Genomic DNA, 27,016 nt, shown 5'->3' with positions numbered 1-27,016 from the left:
AGCATTTATAACACTCACTGTCAGGCATACAGAGCATTTCCTGTGCACAGTCTCAGGAACACCCAGCAAGGTAGGTCAGGATGGGTCAGCATTCCTGTATTGCCAGGGGTTGGGCTGGTTTTGGGCTGAGATGGAGCGTCTCTGGTGGCTGTGGCCTACAGTCCCCCTGCTGAGTTGGGGGCAGGAGGTGAGACTGGAACCAGGAACATCTCCACTTTCAATTCCCTATTGCCCTGCTGCACCCCCAGCCTCGGGCTTCCCTTGTTTTGGGGGGCCCAGTGCTCCGTGGGAAGAGGCATTGAGAGCCAGCGTGATGTAGTGGTTAAGAGCGGTGGTTTGGAGTGGTGGACTGATCTGGAGAGCCAAGTTTGATTCCCCACTCCTCCACATGAAGCCAGCTGGGTGACCTTGGGCTAGTCACAGCTTTCTCAGCCCCACCTGCCTCACACAGTGTCTGTTGTGGGGAGGGGAAGGTAAGCCAGTTTGATTCTCCCTTAAGTGGTAGAGAAAGTCGGCGTATAAAAACCAACTCTTCTCCTTCTTCTCCATCACCCCTTGGCTGTTCTGCAGGGTCTGATGACGGCACAGTGAAGTTCTGGGAGATCTGCACGGCCCGGTGTCTGAAGACGCTCCCGGTGCAGGGCGTGGTGAGGAGCGTGGCCTGGAACCCCAGCCCCTCTCTCTGCCTTGTGGGCATCGCTGTGTGAGTATTCTTTCACCTGTAATCGGGGCTGGGCAGCAAAGGGGCCGTGTTGGCAGGTGCCCCAAAGTTATATTTAGGATCTTGCTAACAAGAAAAGGATGGTGAGGAGCTCCGACAAGATCTCTTGGCCAAAAGGATATCTGGGTATTGGAAAAGGTCCAGAAAAGGGCAGCCAAAATGACTGAAGCACCTGCATGAGAAAAGGCAGGAAGGCACCCCAGACGGGCCACTATAGAGATTTGTAAAATTGTGCATGACGGGGAGAGAGAGACAGAAAAAAAGAGAGACCTCATCCCTCCCTGTCTGAAAGCGCTATCCCTTAGGGGCACCTGGGGAGGGTCGTGGGCCGTAGACATGGGGCAGGCACAATGAAGGGGAAAAACTCACCTGCACAGGGCATGGTGCCAGGTGCCAGCTGAGATTGACGGAGAAGGGGATTGGGCAAATACCTGCTGCTGCGTCTGTCCACAGCTCTTTGGCGTGGTTGCTTCGGAGAGTGTGTGCCGGGGGGGGGGAGTGCCTTGGTCCTCTGCTTATGGACTTCTCAGAGGTGTCTGTTGGCCACTGTGGCACACGGGATGCTGGAGAAGACGAGCTTTTGGTGTGGTGGCTCTGATGTTCTGGAGCCACTTATCAATATGCGCCCAGCGCTTGCGCCCCAATGCCACCATAGCCACTCCTGGGCAGGCAGGCACAGCCCCCAGGCTCTGCTTGTGCTGGTGCTCTGCTTTGGCAGGCCAGGCCTTGCACCCAGGACTGTGGGCAGCTCTTCACCACCCCACGGCTCCGAGCCTTCACTTGCCTCCCCCTACACACACAGGGAACAGTCGGTGCTGCTGGTGAACCCTGGCCTTGGGGACAAGCTGCTCTGCGGGGCCACAGACCAGCTGCTGGACGCCTTCGTGCCCCCAGAGGAGGAGCGGCCCCAGCCGGTCACCTGGGAGGAAGCAGCCGGAGAGGATCACAGCTGGGGGGTGCGGCTCGTCATCAGACATGGGAAGGTAATGGTTGGGGAAGGAGTGCTGGAGCTGCCCCACGGAGGGTGGGGTGGAGCCACAAAGCCCATGGCAGCAGGGGTGGGCTATAGGGGAGCTTCCTAGCCCACAGGCCTAAGAATCACAGAATCATAGAGTTGGAAGGGGCCAGACCGGCCACCTAGTCCAACCCCCTGCTCAATGCAGGATCAGCCTAGAGCATCCCTGGCAGGTGCTGGTCCAGCCGCTGCTTGAAGACTGCCGGTGGTGGGGAGCTCACCACCCTTCCTTCGGCAGCCGACTCCACTGTTGAAGCCTTGTTCCGCCTTGCTCCCACAGCCGCTGAAGCAGGTGACGTGGCACCGGAAGGGGGACTACTTTGCCACCGTGGTCTCGGACAACAGCCACCTGCAGGTGCTGATCCACCAGGCGAGCAAGCGCTGGAGCCAGGCGCCCTTCCACCGGAGCAAGGGCCAGGTGCAGCGGGTTCTCTTCCACCCACTGCGGCCCTTCTTCTTTGTGGCCACCCAGCGCTGTGTGCGGGTCTACAACCTCCTCAAGCAGGAGCTGACCAAGAAGCTGATGACCAACTGCAAGTGGGTGTCCAGCATGGCCGTCCACCCCGGAGGTAGGTTGGCGGAGGAGGGGCAGGGCAGGCAGCCCCTAATTGACCCACTTTATTTCTACTGTTTATTTTGCAGAATAGGGCCACCAAGGCAGCTAACAAACGAAAACATATATAATGAAGTCACATCTTGAAAACCATCAAAAGCAACAAAAACACATTAAAACTGTTAAAACTAGAGCTAAACTATGTGCAAGAACAACAATTAAAACTTTGGGCAGGAGGGAGGGATCTCACCGAGGGAGTAGCCAAATGAAACACAGAACGTCCTTCCCCAGCTGGTGCAGGACAGCAGCAGGAGACAGGCTACAGCCTCCCCTGGGGGAAGAGTTCCATCATTTTGATGTCCCCCCTGGGATTGCTGCCCTTCCCGCCTCAGAAGGGGGGGGGGCACCCGAAGCAGAGCCTCAAGAGGACGAGGGTGGTGTCACGCAGGTTCCTATAGAAGGTGGCTGCTGCCAAACCAGGTAGGGCTTTAAAGGGCGGCAGCAGCACCTTGACTTGTGCTCGGAAACAGATCAGGGAGCCAGTGAACGGGGGCCAAGGCTGGGAGTGACACGGTCCCTGCAGCCCACTCCAGTCGACATCTTGGCTGCAGCTTTCTGCACCGAAGTTTCTGAACACTCCAGTTCACTCTGGACGTGCTCAGAGATGCGGGTGTGTAAAATGCTGTCAAATTGCAGCCGAGGTATGGCAACCCCAGCAAGGCGCTTTCAAGGCAAGTGAGAAGCCGAGGTGGTTTGCCACGGTCTTCCTCTGCAGAGTCTTCCTCGGTGGTCTCCTTTCCAAGTGCCAGCCCTGCTTAGCTTCCAAGATCTGACAAGATCGGGCTCTGCCATGCCACCTTCCCTCCCTAGCTCAGAGGTATTCTTGCTTAGTAGCGAGCTCTCCCTTGCTGTCTACTGGAAATTCTTTTCTCCCGTGGAGGCGTGCCCCCCCACTCCCTCCCCCAGGGCCCTTTATCACCTTCCACACTATAATTATGAACCGAACCCTGGAGAACCGAGTCCGCTGGAAAGAGGAGCTGGGCAGGCCAAGCGGGGCTCCGTGGAGCGAGCCAGCGCTGCAGTGGGGCATCATAAAGCAGCAAATCCCCAGAAGCCCTGAGAGGAAAAGGAGCTGGAGGCTGAAGAGGGCCCCGGAGAGTCCCCTTGCCTTGTGCCAGGAGGCCCAAGAAGCCCCTCATGCTGGAAGACCTGACCCCACCTCTCTCAGCTGGGCACTCCTGGCTCCTCACCCCCCCATTCTTTTCCAGGTGACAACCTGATCTGCGGCAGCTATGACAGCAAACTCGCCTGGTTTGACTTGGACCTGTCAACGAAACCCTACCGCATGCTGAGGTGAGCAAGGGAAGGGGACAGCCCTGGCATGTCTGTGGGGCGCTGGGCAGTCAAAATGCTTCGGAGACATTCTCTTATTTCTATATCGAAAGGCCATGCCACACCTTTCTCTGAGCTCAAATTGTACACAATACTGTACAGTCCCACATGAAACAGACACAACACAAGGCAGCAACACCCCTTGTCTTGCTGCTACTCCTGCGGTGCCTCCCTGAGGTAGGCCGGTGGTCTTCTTCTCCCAGCCCCGGGAGGAGAGCCTTGCCTCGGCCCGGTCACGTATTCCTGGCACTGGTGAGATTTGATCTCTTGGGTATGAGGCTGCGGCAGCTGCTCCAGAGGAGGACCACGTTCCTGGCTGGCTGGGTCTGATCCTTCTTTCCCTGCAGGCACCACAAAGCTGCGCTGAGGGCCGTGGCCTTCCACCCCCACTACCCACTCTTTGCCTCCGGCTCAGACGACGGCAGCGTCATTGTTTGCCACGGCATGGTCTACAAGTGCGTATGGACACAGCCGGCGTTTGCCTGTGCTGGCGTGGGGGTGGGGAGCAGCATCTGGGCCTGGTATCGGGGCCTGGTATCGGGGCCTGGCGGCAGCCTCTCTCACCTCTTCCTCCTCCCCGCAGCGATCTGCTCCAGAACCCTCTCATCGTGCCGGTGAAGGTGCTGAAGGGCCACGCCCTGACTCACGACCTGGGCGTCCTCGACATTGCTTTCCACCCCACCCAGCCCTGGCTCTTCTCCTCTGGCGCAGACGCAACGGTCCGCCTCTTCACGTAGCTGACGATGCGCCTCCAGAGGAAAGCCTCTCACTTGTAGCGGGAGCCGCTGGGACTCTGCCGCCAGGCATGGCAGCTCCCCCCTGCCAGCCAAAAAGGTTCGTGCAGCCTTTCCTGGAGGGAAACTGAACTCAGAGACCTCTTTTTAGAATTAAACTGTCCCCCCACAGGTGCTCTCCGTTGTCTTCCTCCATCCCTCTCCCCGTCAAAAGAGCTCATTGTGCCAGCAGGTCTCAGCAGAGGAGGGAATCATCACTGGCCCTAGTGGGGGCTTTGGAGGCTGAGCGGCCTTATAATTGGGGGCGGGGGGGGAGACTATAGTAGTCTGACAGGTGAAGGTGTGGCAGAATCCTCAGAACCTCTGGGGTGTTGTGGGCTGTTTCCAAGGCCCCCAGGGGTTTGGCTGGTTGCTTCAATGCAGAACATTTGGGTGGGCCCTGGCGCTTCCTTGTTCCAGCTGGGGGGGATCAGGGAAACTTCCCCTCCCCCTTCCAAGAGGCAGCTGCTTCTGCCCTCAGAGTGAGCCTTGCGGGGGGGGGGGGACCTTTGGCCACCCTCCTTCTCCTTCACTGCCTGTCATTTTCTCCCCATGGAAATTTTTCCTTTGACCCCCAGCTGGAAAGAAATGTCGCTGGCAGCCTCAACTTCTACCTGCTCTCGTCCCAACAACTGGAACCCGCATCTGCCTTTCTGGGGCCACTGTAGGACCAAGTCTGGAAGTCGGGCCCTTTAGAGGTGCGGGGGGGGGGGGTAGTACCGGGGAAGAGAGGGCGAAGTCTGTGCAGCCAATCTGCTGTAACTCCAACCCCTCCGGAGGAGCTGTGTTCCAGTTCACCTCCCAAGCTCTTGCTAAGCAAATGGAGCTATCCCAGGACACAGACCTCTTTTGGCCTCCTGCTTAGAATCATAGAGTTGGAAGAAACCCCCAGGGTCATCTAGTCCAGCCCCCTGCACAAGGCAGGAAATTCACAACTACCTCTCCTCCCCCACACCCCCAGTGACCCCTACTCCATGCCCAGAAGATGGCCAAGATGCCCTCCCCTCTCATGAACTGCCTAAGTTCATAGAAGCCTCTCTGTCCCCTTTTCCTTTCCTGCGAGAGTCCATGCTGCAAGATCAAACTAGGCCTGGTTTGCAAGAGACTTCTCCCTCCCTCCCCCCCCACCCCCATTCCTGCTCTAGAAGCCACAGCCTGGCTTTTCCAGCTCCCTGTTTCTGCAGCAGATGCAAGACCGAGGCAGGGCAGCCTTTCCTCCAGAAGCATTGGGGAGTAGACTCAAGGCGAGCAGCTGTTTCATTGTGGGGGGGGGGGAGACTAAATAATACTGCTGGTGAGGGCACAGCTGTGCATTTATCCCTGGGCAGGGTGGGGCGCATCTCATGCAACACACCTCCCCCTCTGAATCTGAAAGTAGCTCACATCACTTGGAATGAAACCCAAATTGATGGCTGCACAAACACACCCCCAGCACCTCTCCGAGGATTCATAAGAACATAAGAAAGGCCCTGCTGGATCAGACCCAGGCCCATCAAGTCCAGCAGTCTGTTCACACAGTGGCCAACCGGGTGCCTCCAGGAAGCCCCCAAGCAAGATGACGGCAGCAGCACCATCCTGCCTGTGCTCCACAGCACCCAAGATAATAGGCCTGCTCCTCTGATCCTGGAGAGATCAAGCCAGTTTGAGACCCTGGCAGGTGGGCAGAAAGCTCGGGCTCCAGCCCCCGGGTACATGAAGCAGAGAAGTGCCCAACTGCCCCCCTCCCCCAGATAGTGAGGCTCATGTGGGGGCTGAGGGGTCTCTTGTGCCCCTAAGGAGGGGAGTGGGAGCGGGAGCAGCCTCCAGAGAAGCGGGGGTTTCTAGCCAGGCCCGGGCTGCAGCCTTTAGGCTCTTCACCGCCCACCTCCAGCAAGGGTGGGGGCTGCAGGTGCAATTCGCATCCCTCTTCCTGGCATGTCGACCACCAGGGGCACCTTCTGAGGGAGAAAGGGGGCTCTTTGTCCCTCAGTGGCCCCAGTTGCATTGCTGCTTTCTGGTTGGGCGCCGTGCTGCTCACCTCCAGAGTGTTTGAGGGTTTGCCCCACAGCTCTGGGCCTCCCAGGGCATTAATCACAGCAGCAGCTTCCTACTCCTTGGAGCAATGTCATCTTTAAGAACACACCGTTCTTTCTAGAAGCAGTTGGTTTTCCAGAGCTCAAGCAGCTACCTGAAGTCACTGCACAGCTTTTGATCTGACCCTTTCCCTCCTGCCATGGCTGAATTTCAACTTGATTCCTCCCCAGGGCCGCTGTTGGATCCATTCGCCCTGTATCAGCCATGGCCCTGGGAGGCTGTGCACTCCTGCTGGCATCTGAGGGCAGGTTAATAAGGCTCCATTTGGGAATCGGGTGATGCTTGACTTGGTTGCAAACTTGCAAAGTCAACGGGATGGGACCAGGCGGCCCTGGACCAGTTAGAGGAGGCACCTGTGCGAAGTGGAGGAGACAGCAGAAGGGGGAATGAGGAGGGCAGAGCCGGGGGGGGGGCAGAGCCGGGGGGGCAGAGGGGCTACAGGTGAATGGGAGGCCCAGCTGATACCACACACCCCTTCAGCTAGATGGGCTGTGCAAAGGAATAACTCCCCCCCAGGCATGTGCTGGGAGTCCCCAAAGAGCTCTTGATAGGGGAGGGGCTGTGGCGCAGTGGAAGCCGTGGGCCTTCTGCAGTCTTCTGGCCGGAGGTTCCAGAGTTCATTGCCAAGGGCTGGCTTTTGGAAGCGTCTTGAATTACGTCTGTGCTGTGAGAGGCCCCTGCCTCGGAAGCCTGCTTGGCCACAGTCTTGCTCACTCGTGAGGGGCAACCTTTGTTCCTGCAGCTTCTTCCCACTTTTCTTTTTTTAACTTCTGCTTTATGAAGGAGATCCGCCAGTCTCTTTATGGTGCCGTTGTGATAAAGTAAGGAATACTACAATAAATAAATAACTTTATGTATGGGGAAAGCCTAAGGTGAGCGGGTGTCTACTGAATCCCCAACTTGGTGCCAAAGGTCATCAGCAGGTCCTGGTTTTGCTCGCATCATAAGTCCAGAAAAGCGGAGCCATCTTTCCATAGTCTCTCCTGGATGTGGTTAGCAGCTTCCACTTGGGGTCTGCCCCAACACACCTGCGCAGACAGAGAATTTGTTTCCAGCGGGACAGCCACTGTTCAGCAATGTTGTCAGGAGGAAAGTATTTGCTTGGCACAGCCGCCAGGAATCATGGCATCTAGGCAGAGTTCTTTCTGGGGGCAGAGGCTTCCACGCGAGGCGCCTTCAGAAGACGCGTCTCCAGACAGCAGCATCTCCTTTGCACCACCTCAGACTGGGAGAGGACCCATGGAGGGGGGCGATTTTGGAACGTGGGCAAAGCTCTCAACCCACCACGAGTGCCAGCTGTGTGTGCTTTAGCTGGGGCTTCTCACCTTCCAGGGAGGCCTGGAAGGAAGGAGACTGCGAGCAAACTTGTCAGCAAAACACAGGTTAGTGGCCCCAGAATGTGTGGCAGGAATAGCACTTCCCCTGGAGGGCCTCAGTTTTATCTGCATTCCTTTGGTAGCAGTCACTGCCTTTCTTTCGGCACCACAGCCATAGAGACAAAGTTTTCTACCATACTAGTAGACATAAGCATCTCATAGTCCCACTTTCACCCAGCTCTTCCCTAGGGTGATGAATCCAGGAGAGGTGGTGTTTCTTGTTACGCCTCAGTGACCATCTCTACAGTTCCAGGATGCCCTTGCCAGTCCTTCAGCACCTTGTTTTTCTGCCCTAGTGTGGGGGGATTGTGAGGCCCGGTAGTTTGGCCTCATTCATCTCTCCTCACAAGATGAGTCAGAGGCTTGAAAAGAGCCATTTTCTAGAACTGGGTTCTCTTGAGGTCAATGAGGCAATATACACATTGAACACATGAAGCTGCCTTCTACTGAATCAGATCCCCTCGGTCCATCAAAGTCAGTATTGTCTAAGCCCGGCAGCGGCTCTCCAGGGTCTCAGGAAGCCGTCTTTCACATCACCTACTGCCAGGTCATTTTTTGTAAATGGAGATGCTGGGGATTGAACCTGGGACCTTCTGCATGCCAAGCAGATGCTCTACCACTGAGACACGGCCCCTCCCCATACACTCAGCCTCTCGTGTGCTTTTTCCAATGGAAGTCATGTTCAAAAGGGACAGGCGTGCATGTCACAGATGCTCACATTGGAGGAGTTTCTTCCGTCCTCCATGAAGACTTGGTTGTTCAGGGCCAGTTGATTGGAGGGTTGGCAAGGGAAGGAGTCTTTGCCGCTCACTGGTTTACCCATACTTGTCAGAAGAGTGAAGGCAAAACGCCCAGTGTTGCCTTGGTTTCCTACGGAATCAACACACCTTTCTATATACGAGGCCTTTTCGGTGGCAGCCCCACCATTGTGGAACAACCTCTGGCCTCCTCACATTTGATCTTCAAGAGGCAGTTGAAGAACTGCATTTGACTGATTTAGTTTTTATTCCTGCACTCCTAATTGTTTTTTTTTAATTGTGACCTTTTTAATGGTTTCATTTTTTAATTTTTTAGAATGTTTTTATTTGTATTGTAAGTTGCCTTGCATTCCACAAGAGGGAAAGGTGGCTAATAAATATTATAAATAAATAAATAAAACATAGGCAATTTTGTCTGCATGCAGTGTTTTACAACTAGATACCCATTTGGCTGGTATGGGAGAAACTGCCCACTTCCATAATTATGTGGCAGCCTTTTAGGTAGCTCTAGGTCTACCGTTTCAGTGTTTCACAGAACGAAGGAAACTTTTGTCTCCGCCTTCAGTCCTGCCCTGCAGACCCACAGAAGTGGGACTGGCATTCCTTGGGCATTCAGGCTTCTTGGTCTTGTGTCTAGCATGTGAGATTGTGGGGGTCCAGAGTCACTGCTCGCCTCTTAGCAGTTCTTCCTAACAGCAGAAGTCATTCCTAACCCCAACAGTCATGGGTTACAGGAGTCTGGGGAGTCAGCACCACTTTTAAAATGTGGCTGCCTCCTTCAGAAATGGCATCCTCAGTGACGAAGAGGTCTTCTTTCGGGGGCAGGCGCTTGAGAATCTGGTCACGTCGGCTCTTGGCATTGGGTTCTGACACCTTTTCAACTAGCTGAAGAAATGAGCTTTGACTCACAAAAATGTATACCCTGGAAACTTTGGTTACTCTCCAAGGTGCTACCAGAATCTAATTATGTTCTACTGCAGACCACCCACCTGAAATTAGTTTCAACAGATGCCATTTCTTGGGGGGGGGGGGAGTGTCCCAGTTGGGAATTGTTGATCCAGTGGTCCCACACTGAGATTAGCAGCTTTTCTGCATCCTAGCTGTAGAGGCCGCTGTTACTAGAGAAAGGAGAATGAACTCACCCTGGATTTCCATTCTTGGTGGTATGGGAGTGGGGTGTTCTCCCCGCCCTGATTTTGTTAGGGCTGAAGTATCAGGTGGTCAGGATAACAACCTTAGGGTGTTTTCAGAGGGTAGAGGTCCTATTGGTTTGCAGTAGAAGAGTTAGATTCGAGTCCATTAGTACCTTAAGAGACCCACAAGATTTCTGGGTTGTGAGCTTCCAAGAATCAAAGCTCCCTTCCTCAGATAAGCTTGTCCATGCAGATGTCTGACGAAGGGAGCTTTTGAGTCTCAAAAGCGTATATGCCGGAAATCTTGTGTCTCTCTAAGGCAGGGGTGGGGAACCTTTTTTCCGCCAAGGGCCATTTGGATATTTATAACATCATTTGGGGGCCATACAAAATTATCAACTTAAAAATTAGCTGACCAAGCCCAAAGCAGGCAGCTGCCCCTGATGACCCCCCCCCCGGTGTGGGCCCTAGTGGGAAAGGGTTAATAGTCTATTGGGCGGTCCTAGCAGCTCCATAGCTAACAACTCTTCTGCAAGGGGGGAAAAGGCTTCTCAGCAAAACAAATGACCACCTTGAATAGAGGCTGTTCCTGTTCACTGGAGGGGACGGATCGCCAGTCTTAGATCCTTCTGAGCTAGAGATTTGCCAGGACCCATGAAGGGCCAGACCAAATGATTTCGAGGGCCTTAAACGGCCCCCGGGCCTGACGTTCCACACCCCTGCTCTAAGGTGCTCCCGGACTCGAATCTACCCTTAGGGTGGCTTCGGCACAGAGGACATGCCTAGATTTTCCTTTCCCATCAGGTTTCTAGTCCTCACAGCAGCGAGGAGCCTTCAGGTTGGTGGGCGGCGGCAGCAGGTAAACGGCAAGGCAGGGCCACGCGTGCCGCCGGATTTGTGGCTCCTTCACATGTCAAGAGGCAGATTCATGCACAATAAGCTTATGCGTGCAGATCTGATTGTTCCGGGGAGCGCATTCTGGCCCACCTCAAGCGGCGGAGGCAGGACCTTCCGGTTGAGGGCCAGCTGCTTTCAGTCTTCAGAGTTGGAGCCAAGAAAGAAAAAAACCCACCACGGTTCTGAAAGCAAAGAACTTTATTTAAAAATAAGCAGTCTGATCATATGTACACACACATACACATACACACACAGAGGTTCCTTCTGGGAGGGACAAGGACTGAGCCAGTGGAAGCCCTGGAAGGAGACTCACCAGCCCCAAGAGCCCCTGCCAGGAGGGGGCAGGCACGTGGGCCGCTGAGCCCCTGGAAGAGCAAGTCGGGCAGGGGTGTGAACCTTGGCTGTGTGGGGTGGGAAGCTCGCCCTGCTCTTCACCCGGGGACCAGTGTGGGGGAGGCCAGGGATGTGGGGGTGTAGAAGGGGGTGATGGGTGAAATGTAGAGGAGACTGCGAGGGGAGGACTGTGGAAATGGCAGCCCCACCACCATTTTGTTCCCTCGTATCTGCCCTTGCGTGTCCCTGGCATAGAAAGTCCATTTAAAACCTAAAATCATGGCGCGAGGGCTGCTGTAACAGCAGAGGAGCCCCAGGCCGCAGCTCTGCCCTCCGAGACGGGTGATGTGGTTCAGCGTGCATTTGGTGGCCCCAGTTGCTGTGGAAGACGAAGTGCGCCCCGAGGGGCAGAGTGCAGGAAGGAGGGCTTGGCGCAAGTCCAGTGGGTCCCACGCTGCGGAGCAGAGCCCCTCACGCAATCCGGACCAGACGGCCCAGCGTCTCGGCCACTTTGACCCGCACGGCAGGCACGGGGTCCTTCAGCAGGACAGTGAGGGCTGGGGAGAAAAGAAGCACCGGAAATGCGTCGGCAGCTGGCCCAGGACTGCTCTGCACCCCTGCAAGCCACAGGAGGCTCACGCCCCAGAGGACCCAGCACCTCCCGCCCCATCAGCCAGAATGGCGGCCCAGCAGCGCCTTCTGGCACCCCTGCATGCCTCTGGGCCCTAGAGAGACCCCTTCTCTGGACTCATGGCCAAGCCCCCAGCAGCCAAGGCTCCCAGTTGCGTAGTGGCTGCAGCCAGGCACACACCTTCAGCACCGCGGGGCAAAAGCCTCCCCCCTCCAGCCCCACAGCTCTGGAGGGCCCAGCTGGGGCCGTCAGTTGCTGCAGCCAAGGCCTGGCACGCACCCAGCCGAAAGCCAAGCCGGGCCGGCAGTCCTTCCCAAACAGTGGAGATACAATAATATTTTTCCAGTAGCCTGTTTACACTGCAAATCCGAGACTCTCCCGTCCCTCCAGAGTGGACGAGAGGCGGCCTGATTTATGTGCTGAGCTGCTTCCCTTCCCGTTGATCGCTGCGGGGGCCAGCTGCAGGAGCTCTCCTCTCTCTCCCCCCCCCCCTGCCGTCAGCCAGAGGGCCTCGGTGCTCAATACGGGAAGCTGTGCGGTGACCCCGTCCGGCGAGCCCTCCCCGCTCCCCCTCCAAAGCCTCCCCCACACACGCGGCACACAGACGGGCCTGCCTCTCTCTCTCTCTCTCTCCAGGACCCCTCCGGCAGCCAACGGAAAGATAGTTTTTCCTTTTTTAGTGGTTTTTAAGCTTCGCTGGAAAGCTCCAAGATTTTCCGAGCCTTATTCTAAGCGATGAGGTCACTGCTGACAAGGAAAACAGCCCCGAAATCCAGGAAAGTTCGTTACTTCACTGGCTTCCTCTCCTGCTCCTTGGATGGCAGATCGCGGCACGGGGAGGCGCTGGGGCTGCAAACAGCTGGGGTGCCAGCAGGCTGCCCACCCCTCCTGGGTAACAGCCAGCCCCCAAATGCCTTGAGGTGCTGCCGGGGTGCCCAGGAGAAGCCGCCGCTGCCATGCATTGAAGGGCTTGCGCAACACCAAGATGCTGCTCTGGACCCCCCACCTGGGTGTCCGGCCAATATCTTCTAAAGCTCCTTCGTGCATGAGCACATGTAACCCCCCACCTCCTGCTGCCAGACCCGTGCTTGAGTCCTAAGAACCCACACACACACACCTGCAGTGACTGAGGATGGGTTTTGGAGAGGCAGAGAGTTCTGCATCCTCCTCCTCATTCCACATCCCTCCTCCAGGCCATTCAGAGCCCAACTGAACATCTCTACAGATGAAGACACCCCCCGCCCCCCCAATCATCTTCTCTGCAGTCCCTGAACTTGGTACGGGGGGCGGGGGCGGGGGGGAAGCATGCGATTCATTTAAAGAGGAGCAGCAGATCTTCTGAGCACCCTCACGGATGCAGAATTGTGAAGTGAAACCCTGAAGAGACCACCCCCATGCACACACTGCCCCCCCTCCCCACTTTGTTTTTACCCCAGGAACCAAACAGGAAAAGATGACCTTGCTTAGGGCAGCTTCGAGGTGGGGTTCCTTTGGCACCCCCTTCTGACGCTGCCTTCCGTTAGAAGACCTTCAACGGGCAAAGCTTGAGTGGAAGGATGGTCGACTCCCCCTGCGCCCCATTGGTGCTTCAGATACAGCAGAGGCTGCTGCCCCACACTTGGAGGGAGGAAGTAAGGAAAGAAGGAAAGGCCGCTCAGGGAGGGACCGTCCCAGCTGTCTGGTCAGAGGCACTGCTGATATCGTGGACTCTGCGCAGGAGAGCTCCTGTTCCGTTTTCATAGGCTTGCATTTCAGCTCCGAGGATGCAAAACCCACCCCCCTCAATGCGAGAGTGGAACTTCGGGGGGAGGGGGACCGTACCAGATACCCCCCAGCAGAGGCAGACTTTGGAGCTACACTTTGGTGAAAAGTGCAATTAGGCAGCTGCAGCCCCACCTGTGAGCTGGACCACCCCCCAAGCCCCCCCCCCACTCACCTGCCAAGAGCTCATCCAGGTCCAACTGCTGGCTGTGCTCTCTGTCGATGTGAAGAACCAGGAAGCCTGGGAGGGAGAGACGGGGGGGGGAGGAGAGAGACGGGGGGGAGGGTCACCTGGGGCTGGGAGCAGAAACGCACCCCCCTCCCTACTCAGAACCAGACTCGGCCCCAGCAGCGCAGCCAGGGGAAGTGGGACCCCTCGGCAGGGCCCTTCCCGACTCACCGACAAACATGGGAGCCGCGGCACGGATGTCCGCCCAGTTGCTCTTGAAGTAGAAGAGGTTGGTGGCGATCAAGCGGCTCAGCATGTCTGGATAATTTTGCATCTGGGGAAGAGAACCGGAGGCCCCGGGGGTCATCCTCTGCCAGCGCCTCGCAGGGCTGTTGCGAGGATAACAGGCACAGGGGAAACTGCACAGCCCACACTGCGCTTCTTGGAGGAAGGGCCCCCCCCCTTCCCCATCCCCAGGAGCTACAAGTCAGAGCAGGCAGGGAGGAGAGCCCAAGGAGAAGGGGCTGCCCGAGGAAGAACCCCGGGAGCCTCCCAGCAGTTGGCGGAGTTTTGCCACAGAGGTGCATTCATTCCTGAAGCGCTCCAGAGCTCGAGGGGCTGGACACCCCGTTGCCCTAGAGGCAATTCCTTGCTCCACTCCCCCCCCCCCATTCTAAATGCTGCCAGAAGGTTCTGAGGGGCTGCACCAATCGCCCCAGACTCGGCCCCAGCAGACACCAGGCCTACGGCTCCAGCACAGACAGAAGAGTGCCCCATCCACTGGCACTCCTGCCAGTCTCCAGATGCCACAGAGTGCATGCGCACTGCCGAGAGAGGTGCACACATGGGGGCAGAACGCCACTGGCCGGCAGCAAGTGTGCCGGAGAGGCGATGGCCCCACAGTGCAAACCTCCAAGTCCCCCATATCGTCCCTCTCCCAGAATGCAGTGGGGCAGCCTTCAGCAAGGGCCCTGAGGCTGGAAACTCTCTGGAGGCCCTTCTGCGGTGGGGCTCCGTGGACCACCCCCCTACGCCGGGCAGCCTCTGACTCACCAGGTGTTTGCAGACGTCATTCATGAATTCGCCGTAGTGGAGGCTCCGGTCCTCGTGGAGGTGGTTTTGGAACATGTCGCAGAGCACAGGGCAGCCCATGCTGGGGCCGCACATGCGCAGCGCAAACTTGCAGGCCTGCCGGGAGGGAAAGGGGGGTGAGTCAGGGGCTTCCCCACCCCCCCCAGTAAACGCTCACCCCCCACCCCCCACCCCCCACCGGGTGCCGACCTTGACGACCTCCGGCTTGGGATCCTGAAGGTGCAGCAGGAGGGTCACGAGGCCATTCAGGATCTGCTCAAAGAAGGCGTCCTCACAGCTGCCGGCACTGAACTGGGTCAGGTTCCCAAAGAGGACGATGGACGACTGGCGCAGCCCCTGTTTCTCCTACAGGGGAAGCAGCGACACTGGGATCATGGAGGGGGGGTGGGTTTAGCCCCCAAACACCCTGGCGCCTGCACCCCAGCCCCTCCTGCACAACCGACCTGGGAGGGTCCCAAACAACCTCTGCGCTCTGGGGAGGAGAGAGTCCCTCCCGCACACCTTTGCTCACAAGAAAGAACAAGGAACAAACAGCAGCAGCCATGGAATGGAAGCCAGCCTGGCCAAGGGGGGACAGCCAACCAGAGGCCCCGAAGCCCCCCCCCCCCGGATGCTGCCCCGGCCCTCTGCCCTCCCCTTCCCCCCCTCACTGCAGTCAGCTGCGGAGAAGAGATCTCGGAGTCATGCAACTGGTTTGTGTCTTTTTACACATGAAGCTGCCTTATACTGAACCAGACCATCAAGGTCCATCAAAGTCAGTATTGTCTACTCTGACCAACAGTGGCTCTCCAGGGTATCAGGCGGAGGTCTTTCGCATCACTTACTTGCCTGGTCCCTTTAACTGGAGATGCTGGGGATTGAACCTGGGACCTTCTGCCTGCCAAGCAGATGATCTACAAACTGAGCCACGGCCCCTCCCCTCCCGATCTCACAATGCCCAGAGGGTAGGCTTGCTTGGCCATCGGAACTGGGGGCCAGGGCCCCCTTCTTACCGACCCATGTCTCCAGCACATGTTCCAACCAAGCCCCTGCCAGGCCTTGGGGGGGTCTCTCCCTCCCCACCCACACCAGTTCTTGAGTGGCTGAATGGCCTTTGGGCATGGCACGGGGGCACCAGCAGCTGCCGATGGGGCGGGCACAGCTGCTCCACTGTCGGGGCCTCTCTTCCTCGTATCCCCTCTCCCAGACAGGGGGGCTTCAGCCACTGCAGTGCCTCCCCCCCCGCCCCATTCTTACATTGTCAAAAAAGGGCCGTATGCGGATGGCGATGTGGAGCAGCATGGAACGGACGTCCCTCTCCTCCGTGAAGGCCAGGATCCGGGAGAGGCTGGACATGGCCTCCAGTGCCACAGCGTTGTGGGGGTCATCCTTGTCGTCCATGCCGTTGACCATGGAGGCCAGCAGCTGGGTGCCATGCTGCCTCACCTGCAGGGAGGAGGCCAAGAAAGCCCCACAAATGGCTCAGTGGCAGGGAGAGACAAGCTCAGGGGCAGAGTGGCTGCTGCACATGCACACAAGGCCAGGCTGGCAAAGGGCCCCGCATGTTGGGAGGTGGGGCAAGAGGGGGGCCTGCCGAGGCAGCTTCAGAGAACAGCAGTTCCTTTGGATGTGGGCCATGGGGAGAGAGCAGATTGGGCAAGAGGAAAAGACCCCGTCGGGGCAACAGGAAGCAAAGCAGGAACAAGAATGAGATGCCATCACAGAGCACCGCACGGGAGCTGGACTCCTGCAGAGGCCAAGGAAGGCAGCTGCCCATGCCGGGGGCCTCACAGCCTCTGGAGCCCCGGCAGTCAACAGGGCTCCCACCAAGACTCTCCCAAGGCAGCTCCAGGGAGTGGGACGCAGCAGGGCCTCGGTTTGTGGAGGGCAAAGCAGCGTGGGAGTTGTAGTCCCTTCCAGAGCCACATCTCCCAAGAGGGATCCAAGCCCAGACCATCGCTGGCAGAGGTGGTTCTGCCTGCCCACGGAGAGTGGCGCAAGAGCAACCGTTGCCCCGTGGTCATCGCAGAGGCCGCCCCTTCCTCAGCCCTCACCTTTCCCGGTGAGCCCAGGGCCATGTTGCCCAGCCCCCGCAGGGAGAGCATGCGCACGGCCGTGCAAGGGTCTCTCTGGCGGGCAGTCATGTTGTCCATCATGGATTCCAAGAGGACCAGGTCATTCACCACGTTGCTCTTGAGGAGCTGGAAGACACGGAAAGAGTCAGAGCCCACCCACGGGGGAGGGATGGGTTTGAACCCAGGTCTCTCTCCTGCCACTTCAAGGCAGCAAAGCCACCCGACGAGAGACCTGGCCCCGACCAGGCTCCAAGGGCCCAGGGCAAGTCGCAAGCCACCCAGAGTGACTAGGGGGGGAGGGTCCCACTCGCCCGCACTCACAGCTCACATCGCCTTGCCGAGGGGGAGCAGCACAGGCGCCGGCTCTTCTCAACCTCGGCAGGCCCAGGCAGCCGCCACGCTCAGATTCCGGGCCGGCATCCAAGCCTGCCCCCCCCCCACTTCCTCAGCCAACAGCAGCCTTAATCCCGGGCCGCTCCATCAGCTGAGACTTTAAGAGGCGGTTTTACGAGCAGGGACGGAGCGTGGCAGCAGTGCCGGCGCGGGGGCCGCTCTCCGCAGACAAAGCCCACTGGAACAGCCCCGGGGTTGGAGGTGGCGAGCAGGCGAGGAAGGGTTACAGCGGCAGAGCCGGCCTGACTCATTCCATTCCGCAGGGCAGTACGTCAAGGACGATGAGGCCATGCCTTGCCGGCTCCGGCTGCTGAGGGGGGGGGGATGCCAAGAACAGAAAATGGCACTTGGGAGCGTCGGGCTACTCTTCTCACCCCCAGTGCCAAGCCCCTGTGGCCATTTTGCATGGCTCATTCTACTAGCGGTGGGTGGGTAGGTCAGTGGGGAATACAGAAGAGAAGCAACCTCCCCTCCATTCAGACAGGACAAAGCTCCTTGCGACAGCAATGAAGACAGAACTTCTGTGAAGTGGCTCCTTGGAACTGATGGTTATCACTTTACTCTGCTCTGGTTAGACCTCACCTAGAGTACTGTGTATAGTTTTGGGCACCACAATTTAAGAAGGATGTAGACAAGCTGGAACGTGTCCAGAGGAGGGCAACAAAGATGGTGAGGAGTCTGGAGACCAAGTCCTATGAGGAAAGGTTGAAGGAGCTGGGTATGTTTAGCCTGAAGAGGAGAAGATGGAGAGGGGATATGATAACCATCTTCAAGTACTTGAAGGGCTGTCATATAGAGGAGGGTGCCGAGTTGTTTTCTGTTGCTCAAGACAGTCGAACCAGAACCAACGGGTTGAAATTAAATCAAAAGAGTTTCCATCTAGACATTAGGAAGAATTTTCTAACAGTTAGAGCGGTTCCCCAGTGGAACAGGCTTCCTCGGGAGGTGCTGGACTCTCCTTCCCTGGAGGTTTTTAAGCAGAGGCTACACGGCCATCTGTCAGCAATACTGATTCTATGACCTTAGGCAGTTTATGAAAGGGAGGGCATCTTGGGCATCTTCTGGACATGGAGTAGGGGTGACTGGGGGTGTGGGGGGGGGAGGTAGTTGTGAATTTTTCTGCATTGTGCAGGGGGTTGGACTAGATGACCCTGGTGGTCCCTTCCAACTCTATGATTCTATCATTCTATGATTCTAATACAGTTCAGCATCCTGAGACTCCGGGGTCAGTAGCGCTCCCCGGCCCCCGTTGCCAACTCACCTCTGCGAAGAAGGCCGTGGTGGTCACCCTCTGGCTGTCATAGATGCTGTTCAGCATGGGGGCGAGCCTCTTGACAATGGGGGAGAGCTTGGGCCCAGCGTGCTTCACCATGGCACTGCAAAACAGCCCCCCCACACACACACACAATAAGCACCCCACACGCAAACACAGGCATGTCACCATGCACAACAACCCAGAGCAAGCTGACCCTCTTTGCCCTGGGGCTGGCAGAATGCATTCCACCATGCCTCCTCACCCACCACCCCCATCCCGAGGAAAGGGGCCCCTGCAGACCCAGGTCAAGAGGAAGGCCTGGACCCAACCCCAAGGCATCGAGGCTGTCTCCCAGGGCTGTGGGGTCCCCACAGAGCCAGACTGCCCATGCTAAGCTCCTGCTTGAACACATGAAGTTGCCTTCTACTGAATGAGACCCTCGCTCTATCCAAGTCAGTATTGTCTACTCAGACCAGCAGCTGCTCTCCAGGGTCCCAGGCTGAGGTCTTTCCCATCACCTACTTGCCTTGTCCCTTTTAACTGGGGATGCCGGGGATTGAACCTGGGACCTTCTGCATGCCAAGCAGAGGCTCTACCACTGAGCCACAGCCCCTTCCCCACAAAGGCATGCTTCAAGGGCAGGCTGTCCAGTCTCCGTTCCCCACTCCTCCTCACTGACCCCAGGGATCGCCCGAGGTCAGACACGACCCTCCTGCAGATTTGAGAGCCTCTACTCTGCTTGAGCCTTATGGCTTCCCCATGTGGCCATTCCAGCGCACTGTCTCTGAGCAGGGCCTCTACCTACCCGGCCAGCAGGGCGACGCCTTCGTGGTGCTTCTCCACGCTGCACAGCAGCTCCCAGCCCCCAGCGTCCGTCACGGCTCTGGCCACCGTCCCACTGGCCCCCTGGGTCAGCATGGCCTTCAGCGTGTCCACCGCAGAGCTGGAGAGAGGGCAGAAAGATCCCACTGGCACTGCTAGCCCCAGGCCCCGGGGCCCCTCGCCGCAGGGCCTGCAGAGAGCGCACCGTTGGCCACACACCCTTGCCTACACACCCCAAGAGCCACGCAAGAGCTGAGGGGGCCAGAGGGGCACAAGGCTGATTTCTTCGGAATGCAGGTTTTATTGGGGGGGGGTCAGAGCACTGCGAGCTGAGTGGAACATCTGGGAAGCGGATGTGAGCTTGGCACACCAAACCTACAGGATTATGGATGGGATCCCCAAAGCAGGAGAAAGGCTGGCGGATGGGGCATAAGCAGCTGTAGGAAGCCTTCGGGACAATCAGCTCCTGCCCCACTTCCCCCTATGCCAGCCAGAGTTGCAGGACTCCAAACAGACACACGTCACACACACACCATCCCAACCTCACCCACAGGCCCTGCCTCTCGCCCCCCCACCGCCCCTGCCCTTGGCTTCTTCAAGTCTCTGGTAAAAACACTTCTCCCTACGGGGGACGGCTGCCTCCTCTGCTCTCCAGGGAGGAGGAGGACCCCGTTTGGCAGCTGCCCAGAGCTGGGGCAGGACGACAGTGGAACCCCAGGGCCCAGAGCCTGGCACGGCAGCCACCCAGCTGACCTGTGTTTGGCATTAGTCTGGCCCCGGACGCAGCCACAAGCGCTGCCCTCCACAGGGGTGCCAACTGTCCTCGTTCGGAAGCCAGGCAAGCTCCCTCGAATGCCTTACGACTCGAATGCCTCGCTCCCAGGTTCACCACGGAACATTCTAGCATATCCTTCCACCTCAGTCCAGCAGAGACTCCAGTGTCTCCAGCTCAGCAACTCTGGCATGCCAAGCTCCAAAGTGAAGCCCCTCAGGAGCTCATCGCGATGACTGGGGAGAGTCAGGCAGGAGCGGGACCCCCCAGCCCCTCCCCCCCAAGTGTTTGGGAAAGGGCAGGCAGACCACTAGCCTAACATAGGGAGAAGCAAACAGGGCCCAGGTCTAAGGGACCACCTCCTCCCAGATGTTCCCGTGTGCCAGCTGTGGTCTTCAGGCCACCGCCTGCTGGCCCCCTTCCCCCGTGTGGGTCCGCCTGGCACGGAGCAGGGGCCTGGCTTTCCCCACTGCAGCTCCCGCTTTGCGGAATGGGCGCCCTGAGGCATCGCCTTCAGACATTTTTTGGAGGCGCTGCAAGGCTACACTCCGTTTGACGGGGCGCTTAAAAAGAATGATCAGTAAGAATAAAAACAAAATCAATCTCAATAAAAACAGCTGCCAATGAAAGTAACCAGAGTGTAAACTCACGCAAAGCAAGGCGGGGTCGAATGCCGTTCATGAAACAGGAAAGGCCCAGCTGGTGCCAGGCTCAGCCCTGGAGGGCTTTGGAGGGGACCCGCGGCACAAGAGGGCAGCCATCCTGCCTGGAACTTTCCCAGCCAAGCCACACAACGGCCTGTCCCCAAAGCCACGGAGAGCCACTGCTCTGAGAAGTAGCCAAGATCTGCTCAGCATGCATTTGGGGGCAATGAGGCAGCAATATCCTTTATGGGCACCTCCTTTCCAGGCCACAGACGAGCCTACCCCACGCCTTGGCCTGGCCCGCCAACCACTGGGCAGACAGGGCACCATGCCAGGCAGGAGGCACCCCTGCTACAAGCTCTAGCGGCATTCGCACTGCACTCAGCTCATTCGGCATGTTTCAGGCACTGGGCGATTCTGCACACCGCTCTCAGCAGCGTCCGGCATGATAACCAGTACATGAACACATGAAGCTGCCTTCTACTGAATCAGACCCCCTTTGGTCCATCAAATTCAGTACTGTCTGTTCAGACCGGCAGTGGCTCTCCAGTGTCTCAGGCAGAGGGATTTCACATCACCTACTTGCCTGGTTCCTTCAACTGGAGATGCCGGGGATTGAACCTGGGACCTTCTGCATGCCAAGCAGATGCTCTACCACTGGGCCACAGCCCCTCTGCATGAATCTCCAGGGTCTCAGGCAGAGGTCTTTTACATCATCTACCTGCCTGGTCCCTTCAACTGGAGATGCTCATCGAGATTGAACCTGGGACCTTCTGCATGCCAAGCAGAGGCTCTACTAATGAGCCACGGTCCCTCCCCAGCACCTCTGGCCCTCTCACTCTCTCTCATCCAGGCTCAACCCACATGGGCACTGCGATTGGGCAGCTGCACCCCCCATGGGGGGGGGGGAGAGCTTGGCCATCAAGCCACTGCAAACCACAGCAGACTCCGAAGGCCAAAACCAGTGGGATGAGCATGAGGGGGAGGCAGCTCGGCCCCCACGCTGAGCACGTCTCCCCAAACCTATGGCCGCTTTGCCGGGATGAAGCGGGGCTGCCGCTGACTCGTAGGAAGGTTCTCCCTGCCCTAATTTCTATTCAGGGAGGAGGAAGAGAGACTTCCTTCCCTCCCCTGCCCGAGCGTCTGGATGGCTCCCAGCCCATCCATTCCAGCCGTGGCAGAGGCAAGCGTAACCCAATCCGCCAGCAGCGCGCTCGGGCACCGCAGCACCATGCGAGGAATGCAAATTCAAACCACAACCCCGGCTGCAACAGGAAGAGCGATTTAATATTTCCTGATTTAGGGGGAGGCGGTTGTGTGGAAAACGGGGGGCTAATCCCCCCACGGAGGTCAGGCCTGCCTTCATACCTAATACGTTATGGGCCGTGGAGCATTAGCCAGCCCTCCTATGACAGGCCCAGAGCTGGCAGCCGTGTTGATGAAAAACAAAAATCAGTTCCACATGGCTTGGAGGGAAGCGCCCCCCCCCGCCCCAGCCCCCCAGCGGTACCTGCAGGGGTCGAGAGTCCGGGGGGGCTGCCCCCGGCCAAGGCTCTTCCTTTCCTTGGACGGCAGGTTTCTGGGAGACTGGACTCCCACCGTGCAGCTGACCCGCAGCAGCAGCGACACAAAGAACTCCGCGTAGAGACCCACCACGGCCGGCCCAGACTCAGGGACAGACACAAGCTCATGCAGAGCGCAGGTAGCCTGGAGGAAAAGATCGGAGAGGTTATGGGGAGAAGGGAGCCGCCCCATGCACCCCACTCCAGAAACACCAGGCAAGAGGAACGGGCAGGCCGCAAAAGCAGAATTGCACTCAGCAGGCCGGAGGCAAGGGCGGGGCTCTGCAGGCCCATCAGAAGGGCAGACCCATGCCAGAAAGATACCCAGACCCCACACCATCAGTCAACCCAGCAGACTTCAAAGGGTGGGCTCCTCTAGGGAAGACCCTTCCCAGGAGTACTGCTGGCCATGCTGATCCATGTTCTTGTAACCTCAGGGTTGGACTACTGCAACATACTCTATGTTGCCCTTGAAGACAACCCAGAAGCTACAACTGGTCCAGACTGTGGCGGCCGACTGCTGCCAGGAGCTAGCCACCGGGAACATCCATCACCCATTTGGAAACAGCTTCACTGGCTGCCAGCCTGTTTCTGAGTTCAATTCAAGATGCTGGTTAGGACCTTTCAAGCCGTGACCTGGGACGCACCTCTGTGAAGGACTGCCTCCTTCATATGTCCCTTGTCCAACAACGATGGCCATAAGGGAGCCATCTGTTGGCTACCCCATTCCCCACCCCGCGTGACCCACCTGGCACTGACCAGAGCCCGGGCCTTTTCCCTCGTAGCTTTCCCCTCCTGGGAGCTCTTCAGGAGGCGCTGTGGGGCCTGCCTGTTTGCCAGGGTTTTTGAGGGTTTTTTAATTGGCAGCCATCTTCTAAGGGGGTGGGATTTGGGGCTCGATATTTTATCTTTGGTTTTAGCCAGGGATGTTTTTAATGATTTTTGAAAGCTGCCTTGAACCAAGAGGAAAGGTGGCAGATAAATGCTTTAATAAAATACATTCATACATTTCCTGAAGGCTGTTCTCTGAAACATTCTATACTCTGAAGACACGGGAGCCTGGGCAGGTGAATAGCTTTTGAACTTAGAATCATAGAATCGTAGAGTTGGAAGGGACCACCAGGGTCATTTAGTACAACCCCCTGCACAATGCAGGAAATTCACACCTACCTCCCCCACACACACACACCCAGAGACCCCCTACTCCATGCCCAGAAGATGGCCAAGATGCCCTCCCTCTCGTCATCTGCCTAAGGTCATAGAATCAGCATTGCTGACAGATGGCCATCTAGCCTCTACTTAAAAAACCTCCAGGGAAGGAGAGCCCACCACCTCCCGAGGAAGCCTGTTCCACCGAGGAACCGCTCTTAACTGTCAGAAAGTTCTTCCTAATGTCTAGACAGAAATTCTTTTGTTTTAATTTCAACCCGTTGGTTCTGGTCTGACCTTCTGGGGCAACAGAAAACAACGCGGCGCCATCCTCTATATGACAGCCCTTCAAGTACTTGTCTGTAGGCAACCCGGGCAGAGCTGACCTCCAGCCACAGTGCCCCCACCCAATTGACTCAGCTGGAATTCTACAGCCCAGAGTCTCAAGGAAGGCTTATCAAGCCAGAAAGCAACCAAGAGAGATGCCACATGGATACCTGCTCAAGTGGCTTGCACAGAGCAAGAGACAACAACGGAGGCTGATCTCCACCCACATCCCACCCACAGCTCTGGGCATGTACGCAGACTGCAGGCACCGGACTCATGAAGACCCAGATGTCGCTGGATGCATGTGGACCACCAGGGCATCCCTCAAGGCCCACCTCAGAGTGGGGAAGGCACCCTAAGGGCTCTGCCAGACTCCCGGGCCCAGCCAAGTCCCCAGCCGTTCCTCAGGAGAAACGCAGGACCGCCGGCAGAGCTCCCCCTTTCCAGAGCACTCAGACTGTTTTGCCACCAGGAAACTACAGGGTTTGGGATGGCAGCTGCCTCAAGCCTGTACTTGTATTTAAGAAATTGAAGCTCAATTTTTTCGGACTGAAAGAGTTTCCCCCACGGCAATGACCCAGATTTCAGCATTTGCTGTTCTCACCAAAAGCGGCTTTGAACACGAATGGGAGGGGAGGTGGAGAATGCCGGCAGCAGAGGCTCTGACTCCCAGCTGAGCGCCACAGGTGCTGCTGCCCCTGCTGAGTCCTGCCCCCTCCTGCCCTTGGATCCACCGGTGAAGGGGCAGAAGGGAGAGGGAACCCGCAGGGCAGCAAAGAACCCCCTCCCCCGCTCCCGAGGCAGGCGGCCGGCTTCCCCTTCCGTCGTGGCCCACTGAAGGAGCTGGGATTCCCCAGCGATGCACGGGCCAGGGTGAAGGGCTCAGAAGAGCCCTGCTGGATCGGCAGGGGGGAATTCACGGCCATCTGCTCCAACGAAGAAGGAAATTTTCACAGCTGCCTTCCTGCTCAGAGGGCTGCCAAGAGGCGTTTATTTTCATGGGGGATAAAACGCAAAGAGATCTCCCGGGAGGAGGAACACCTGAGGGGCTCTTTATGAGGCGGCGGATTAGCACTAATAGGCATGATACGGCCAGGCGAGGCCGAGCAGGGCAAAGGCGCCGGGGCAGAGGAAATGAGAGCAGCAGCCCAGGTGTGGGGGCTGGAGGAAGCGGCTCCCCCCTCCCCACGGGATACTTACAGAGAGGGGGAGGACAGTGGCCACGCGCTCCGTGTTGCTCCCCCGGAGGAAGGACTTGTTCTCCTTGTAGGGGACATCCCGGTTGATCTTCTCCAGCAGCAGCTCCATGACCTGAGAGGCCAGGGCGGGTTCGGGAGCCAGCGCCCGCCACATGGTGCTGGTGCAGCTGCAGGGGGGCAGGAGAGCCTCGTCACGGCCTCACACAGCATGCCAACCCCCCAAGGGCATCCCCAGGGACAGGGCCAAGAGTAGAGCCCCAGCGTGACTCTGCAGGCACAAAGCACGCCAGGGACACGCCCCCCCCCCCAGTCACACCGGGCTTGACTGCAAAAAGCTCAGAGCCCTTCAGCCCACAGAGGTTGGCTTATACCGAATCAGACCCTTGGTCCAGCAAAGTCGATACTGTCTACTCAGACCAGCAGCGGCTCTCCAAGGTCTCAGGCAAGGGTCTTTCACATCACCTGGTCCCTTTAACTGGAGATGTCGGGGATTGAACCTGGGACGTTCTGCATGTCAAGCAGATGATCTACCACTGAGCCACAGCCCCTCCCCACCCTTGGTTTATCAAAGTCAGTATTGTCTATTCAGACCATCAGTATTGTCTACTCAGACTGGCAGTGGCTCTCCAGGGTCTCAGGCAGAGGTCTTTCACATCACCTGCCTGCCTGGTCCCTTTAACTGGAGTTGCTGGGGATTGAACCTGGGACCTTCTGCAAGCCAAACAGATGCTCCACCATTGAGCCACAACCCACACAAGGAAAGCCAAGGGGCGTCACCTGTCCATGGGCAGGGGGTTGCTCAGCAGGCTGGACACAACTGCAGCCTTGTGCTGGGAGGCCAGGATGTAGACCGTCTGCTGGGCAGCCTTCCGCACGTGCTCCTCATCCACCTCCTGCAGCTTGGCGTGCACCACCGCCAGGATCTCGGGCACCTGTGGGATGGGGAGGGCAGAGCAGTAGCTTCAGAGGGACCCTCTCTGCACACAGGGGCTGCCAGCACCCAGCAGGTGCCTTGTGGGACCGTGCCAAGGCCCCAAGGAGCCCCAACCTGGCCTCGCCTAACCCTGGAAGGGGGAGCTCTCCTGACGCCGGGAGGACGCCATGCCAGGCCGGACGCAGCAAGCAATCAGGCAGCGCCACACACTGGCACAGAAGGGAAAAGCAGCCAGGGCTGGCTGCGCATTTGGCAGGAGAAAAGACCCTCCCCCTGCCTCCTTCACCTGGCCCAGCTCCCCACCACCCCGCCCAACACACAGGACACACCTCTGTTCTTCCAAACCCATAGCCCAAGCTGTAGTAAGGCTTTTCTGGCTGGGCCCTGACCAGAAATGCCAGCTCCCCCCCACCCCCACGAACCATTTCACAGGAAGCGACGGCATCCCTGAGGAAATTCTCTCCCTATCTTGCCCCCTCCCCTGGAATCTCCTGGCCCAGCCAGACCCACCCACCACATTTTCACCTCTGAAGTTTCTAGCGTTCACAGAGTCCCCCATACACCCCCCCTTTGCAAACTGACTGAGCAGCAGCCCCAGAAGCCCCCTGCTCCTGCCCATAGCCCCTGGACTAGAGGGACCCTCACTGGTCTGTCCCAGCAGAGCTCTTCCTTATGTTCTTCCAAAACCAACAGGGACAGTGTGGTGCAGTGGTCAGAGCATCAACTCGTATCTGGGAGGCCCAAGTCCAGCCCTCCACTCTGCCATGGAAGCTCACTACTGGGTGACCTTGAGCCAGTCACACTTTCTCTCAGCCTAGCCTACCTCACAGGCATGTCGTGAGGAAAAACAGGGGGAAAGAAAATCATATTGGAAGCGGCTTTGGGTCTCCAGCTTTGGGCAGAAAGGCAGGCACCTCTGAACCAACCCAGCTGAAGCCCCGGCGTGGGCTGCACGCGCCTCTTCATACAGAGGAAGAAGAGGAAACCCCGCACGGCCACCAGTGCACAGCGCAAAAGAGGGACTCGCCTTCTCCAGCAGGACTGCGCCACGCTCCTTCAAGAGGGAGTTGATCATCACAGCAGCCGCTCGGGAGCAGTTCCGGTCGGGGTCCACCAGCCCCTCCAGCATGGAGAGCAGCAGGCTGAGCAGCTGGTCAGGAGGCATGCGCTTTGCAATGACCTGGCGGTAGACCTCGCCCTTTAGCCAACTCTTGGTACCAACAAACGG

The 27,016-nt window shown here is 57.9% G+C and overlaps 2 protein-coding genes across 2 annotated transcripts in view; one reads left to right on the top strand and one right to left on the bottom strand.

Moving 5' to 3' along the window:
• The window catches only part of BOP1 (BOP1 ribosomal biogenesis factor), a 103,526-nt gene extending 99,108 nt beyond the window's left edge, over positions 1-4,418 (top strand). Inside the window, exons 12-17 of the mRNA XM_056854590.1 lie at positions 571-703; positions 1,524-1,704; positions 2,017-2,305; positions 3,558-3,642; positions 4,029-4,136; positions 4,265-4,418. Of these exons, the coding sequence (XP_056710568.1) occupies positions 571-703; positions 1,524-1,704; positions 2,017-2,305; positions 3,558-3,642; positions 4,029-4,136; positions 4,265-4,418 (950 nt within the window). The remainder of the gene's footprint in view (positions 1-570; positions 704-1,523; positions 1,705-2,016; positions 2,306-3,557; positions 3,643-4,028; positions 4,137-4,264) is intronic.
• Positions 4,419-6,225: 1,807 nt separating this feature from the next.
• MROH1 (maestro heat like repeat family member 1) overlaps positions 6,226-27,016 on the bottom strand; it is a 60,684-nt gene continuing 39,893 nt past the window's right edge. Inside the window, exons 29-41 of the mRNA XM_056854589.1 lie at positions 26,816-26,968; positions 25,632-25,786; positions 24,856-25,021; positions 22,128-22,324; positions 19,185-19,322; positions 18,386-18,500; positions 16,711-16,857; positions 15,914-16,102; positions 14,867-15,022; positions 14,639-14,773; positions 13,812-13,919; positions 11,005-11,180; positions 6,226-6,388 (exon numbers count right to left, since the gene is read on the bottom strand). Coding sequence (XP_056710567.1) covers positions 6,226-6,388; positions 11,005-11,180; positions 13,812-13,919; positions 14,639-14,773; positions 14,867-15,022; positions 15,914-16,102; positions 16,711-16,857; positions 18,386-18,500; positions 19,185-19,322; positions 22,128-22,324; positions 24,856-25,021; positions 25,632-25,786; positions 26,816-26,968 — 1,998 coding nt within the window. The remainder of the gene's footprint in view (positions 6,389-11,004; positions 11,181-13,811; positions 13,920-14,638; positions 14,774-14,866; positions 15,023-15,913; positions 16,103-16,710; positions 16,858-18,385; positions 18,501-19,184; positions 19,323-22,127; positions 22,325-24,855; positions 25,022-25,631; positions 25,787-26,815; positions 26,969-27,016) is intronic.

The sequence above is a fragment of the Euleptes europaea genome, chromosome 8 (assembly GCF_029931775.1).
Source record: "Euleptes europaea isolate rEulEur1 chromosome 8, rEulEur1.hap1, whole genome shotgun sequence".
Taxonomy (NCBI): domain Eukaryota; kingdom Metazoa; phylum Chordata; class Lepidosauria; order Squamata; family Sphaerodactylidae; genus Euleptes; species Euleptes europaea.
The sequence above is the reverse complement of the archived record's forward strand: the minus strand, read 5'-3'. Positions and strand labels throughout refer to the sequence as shown.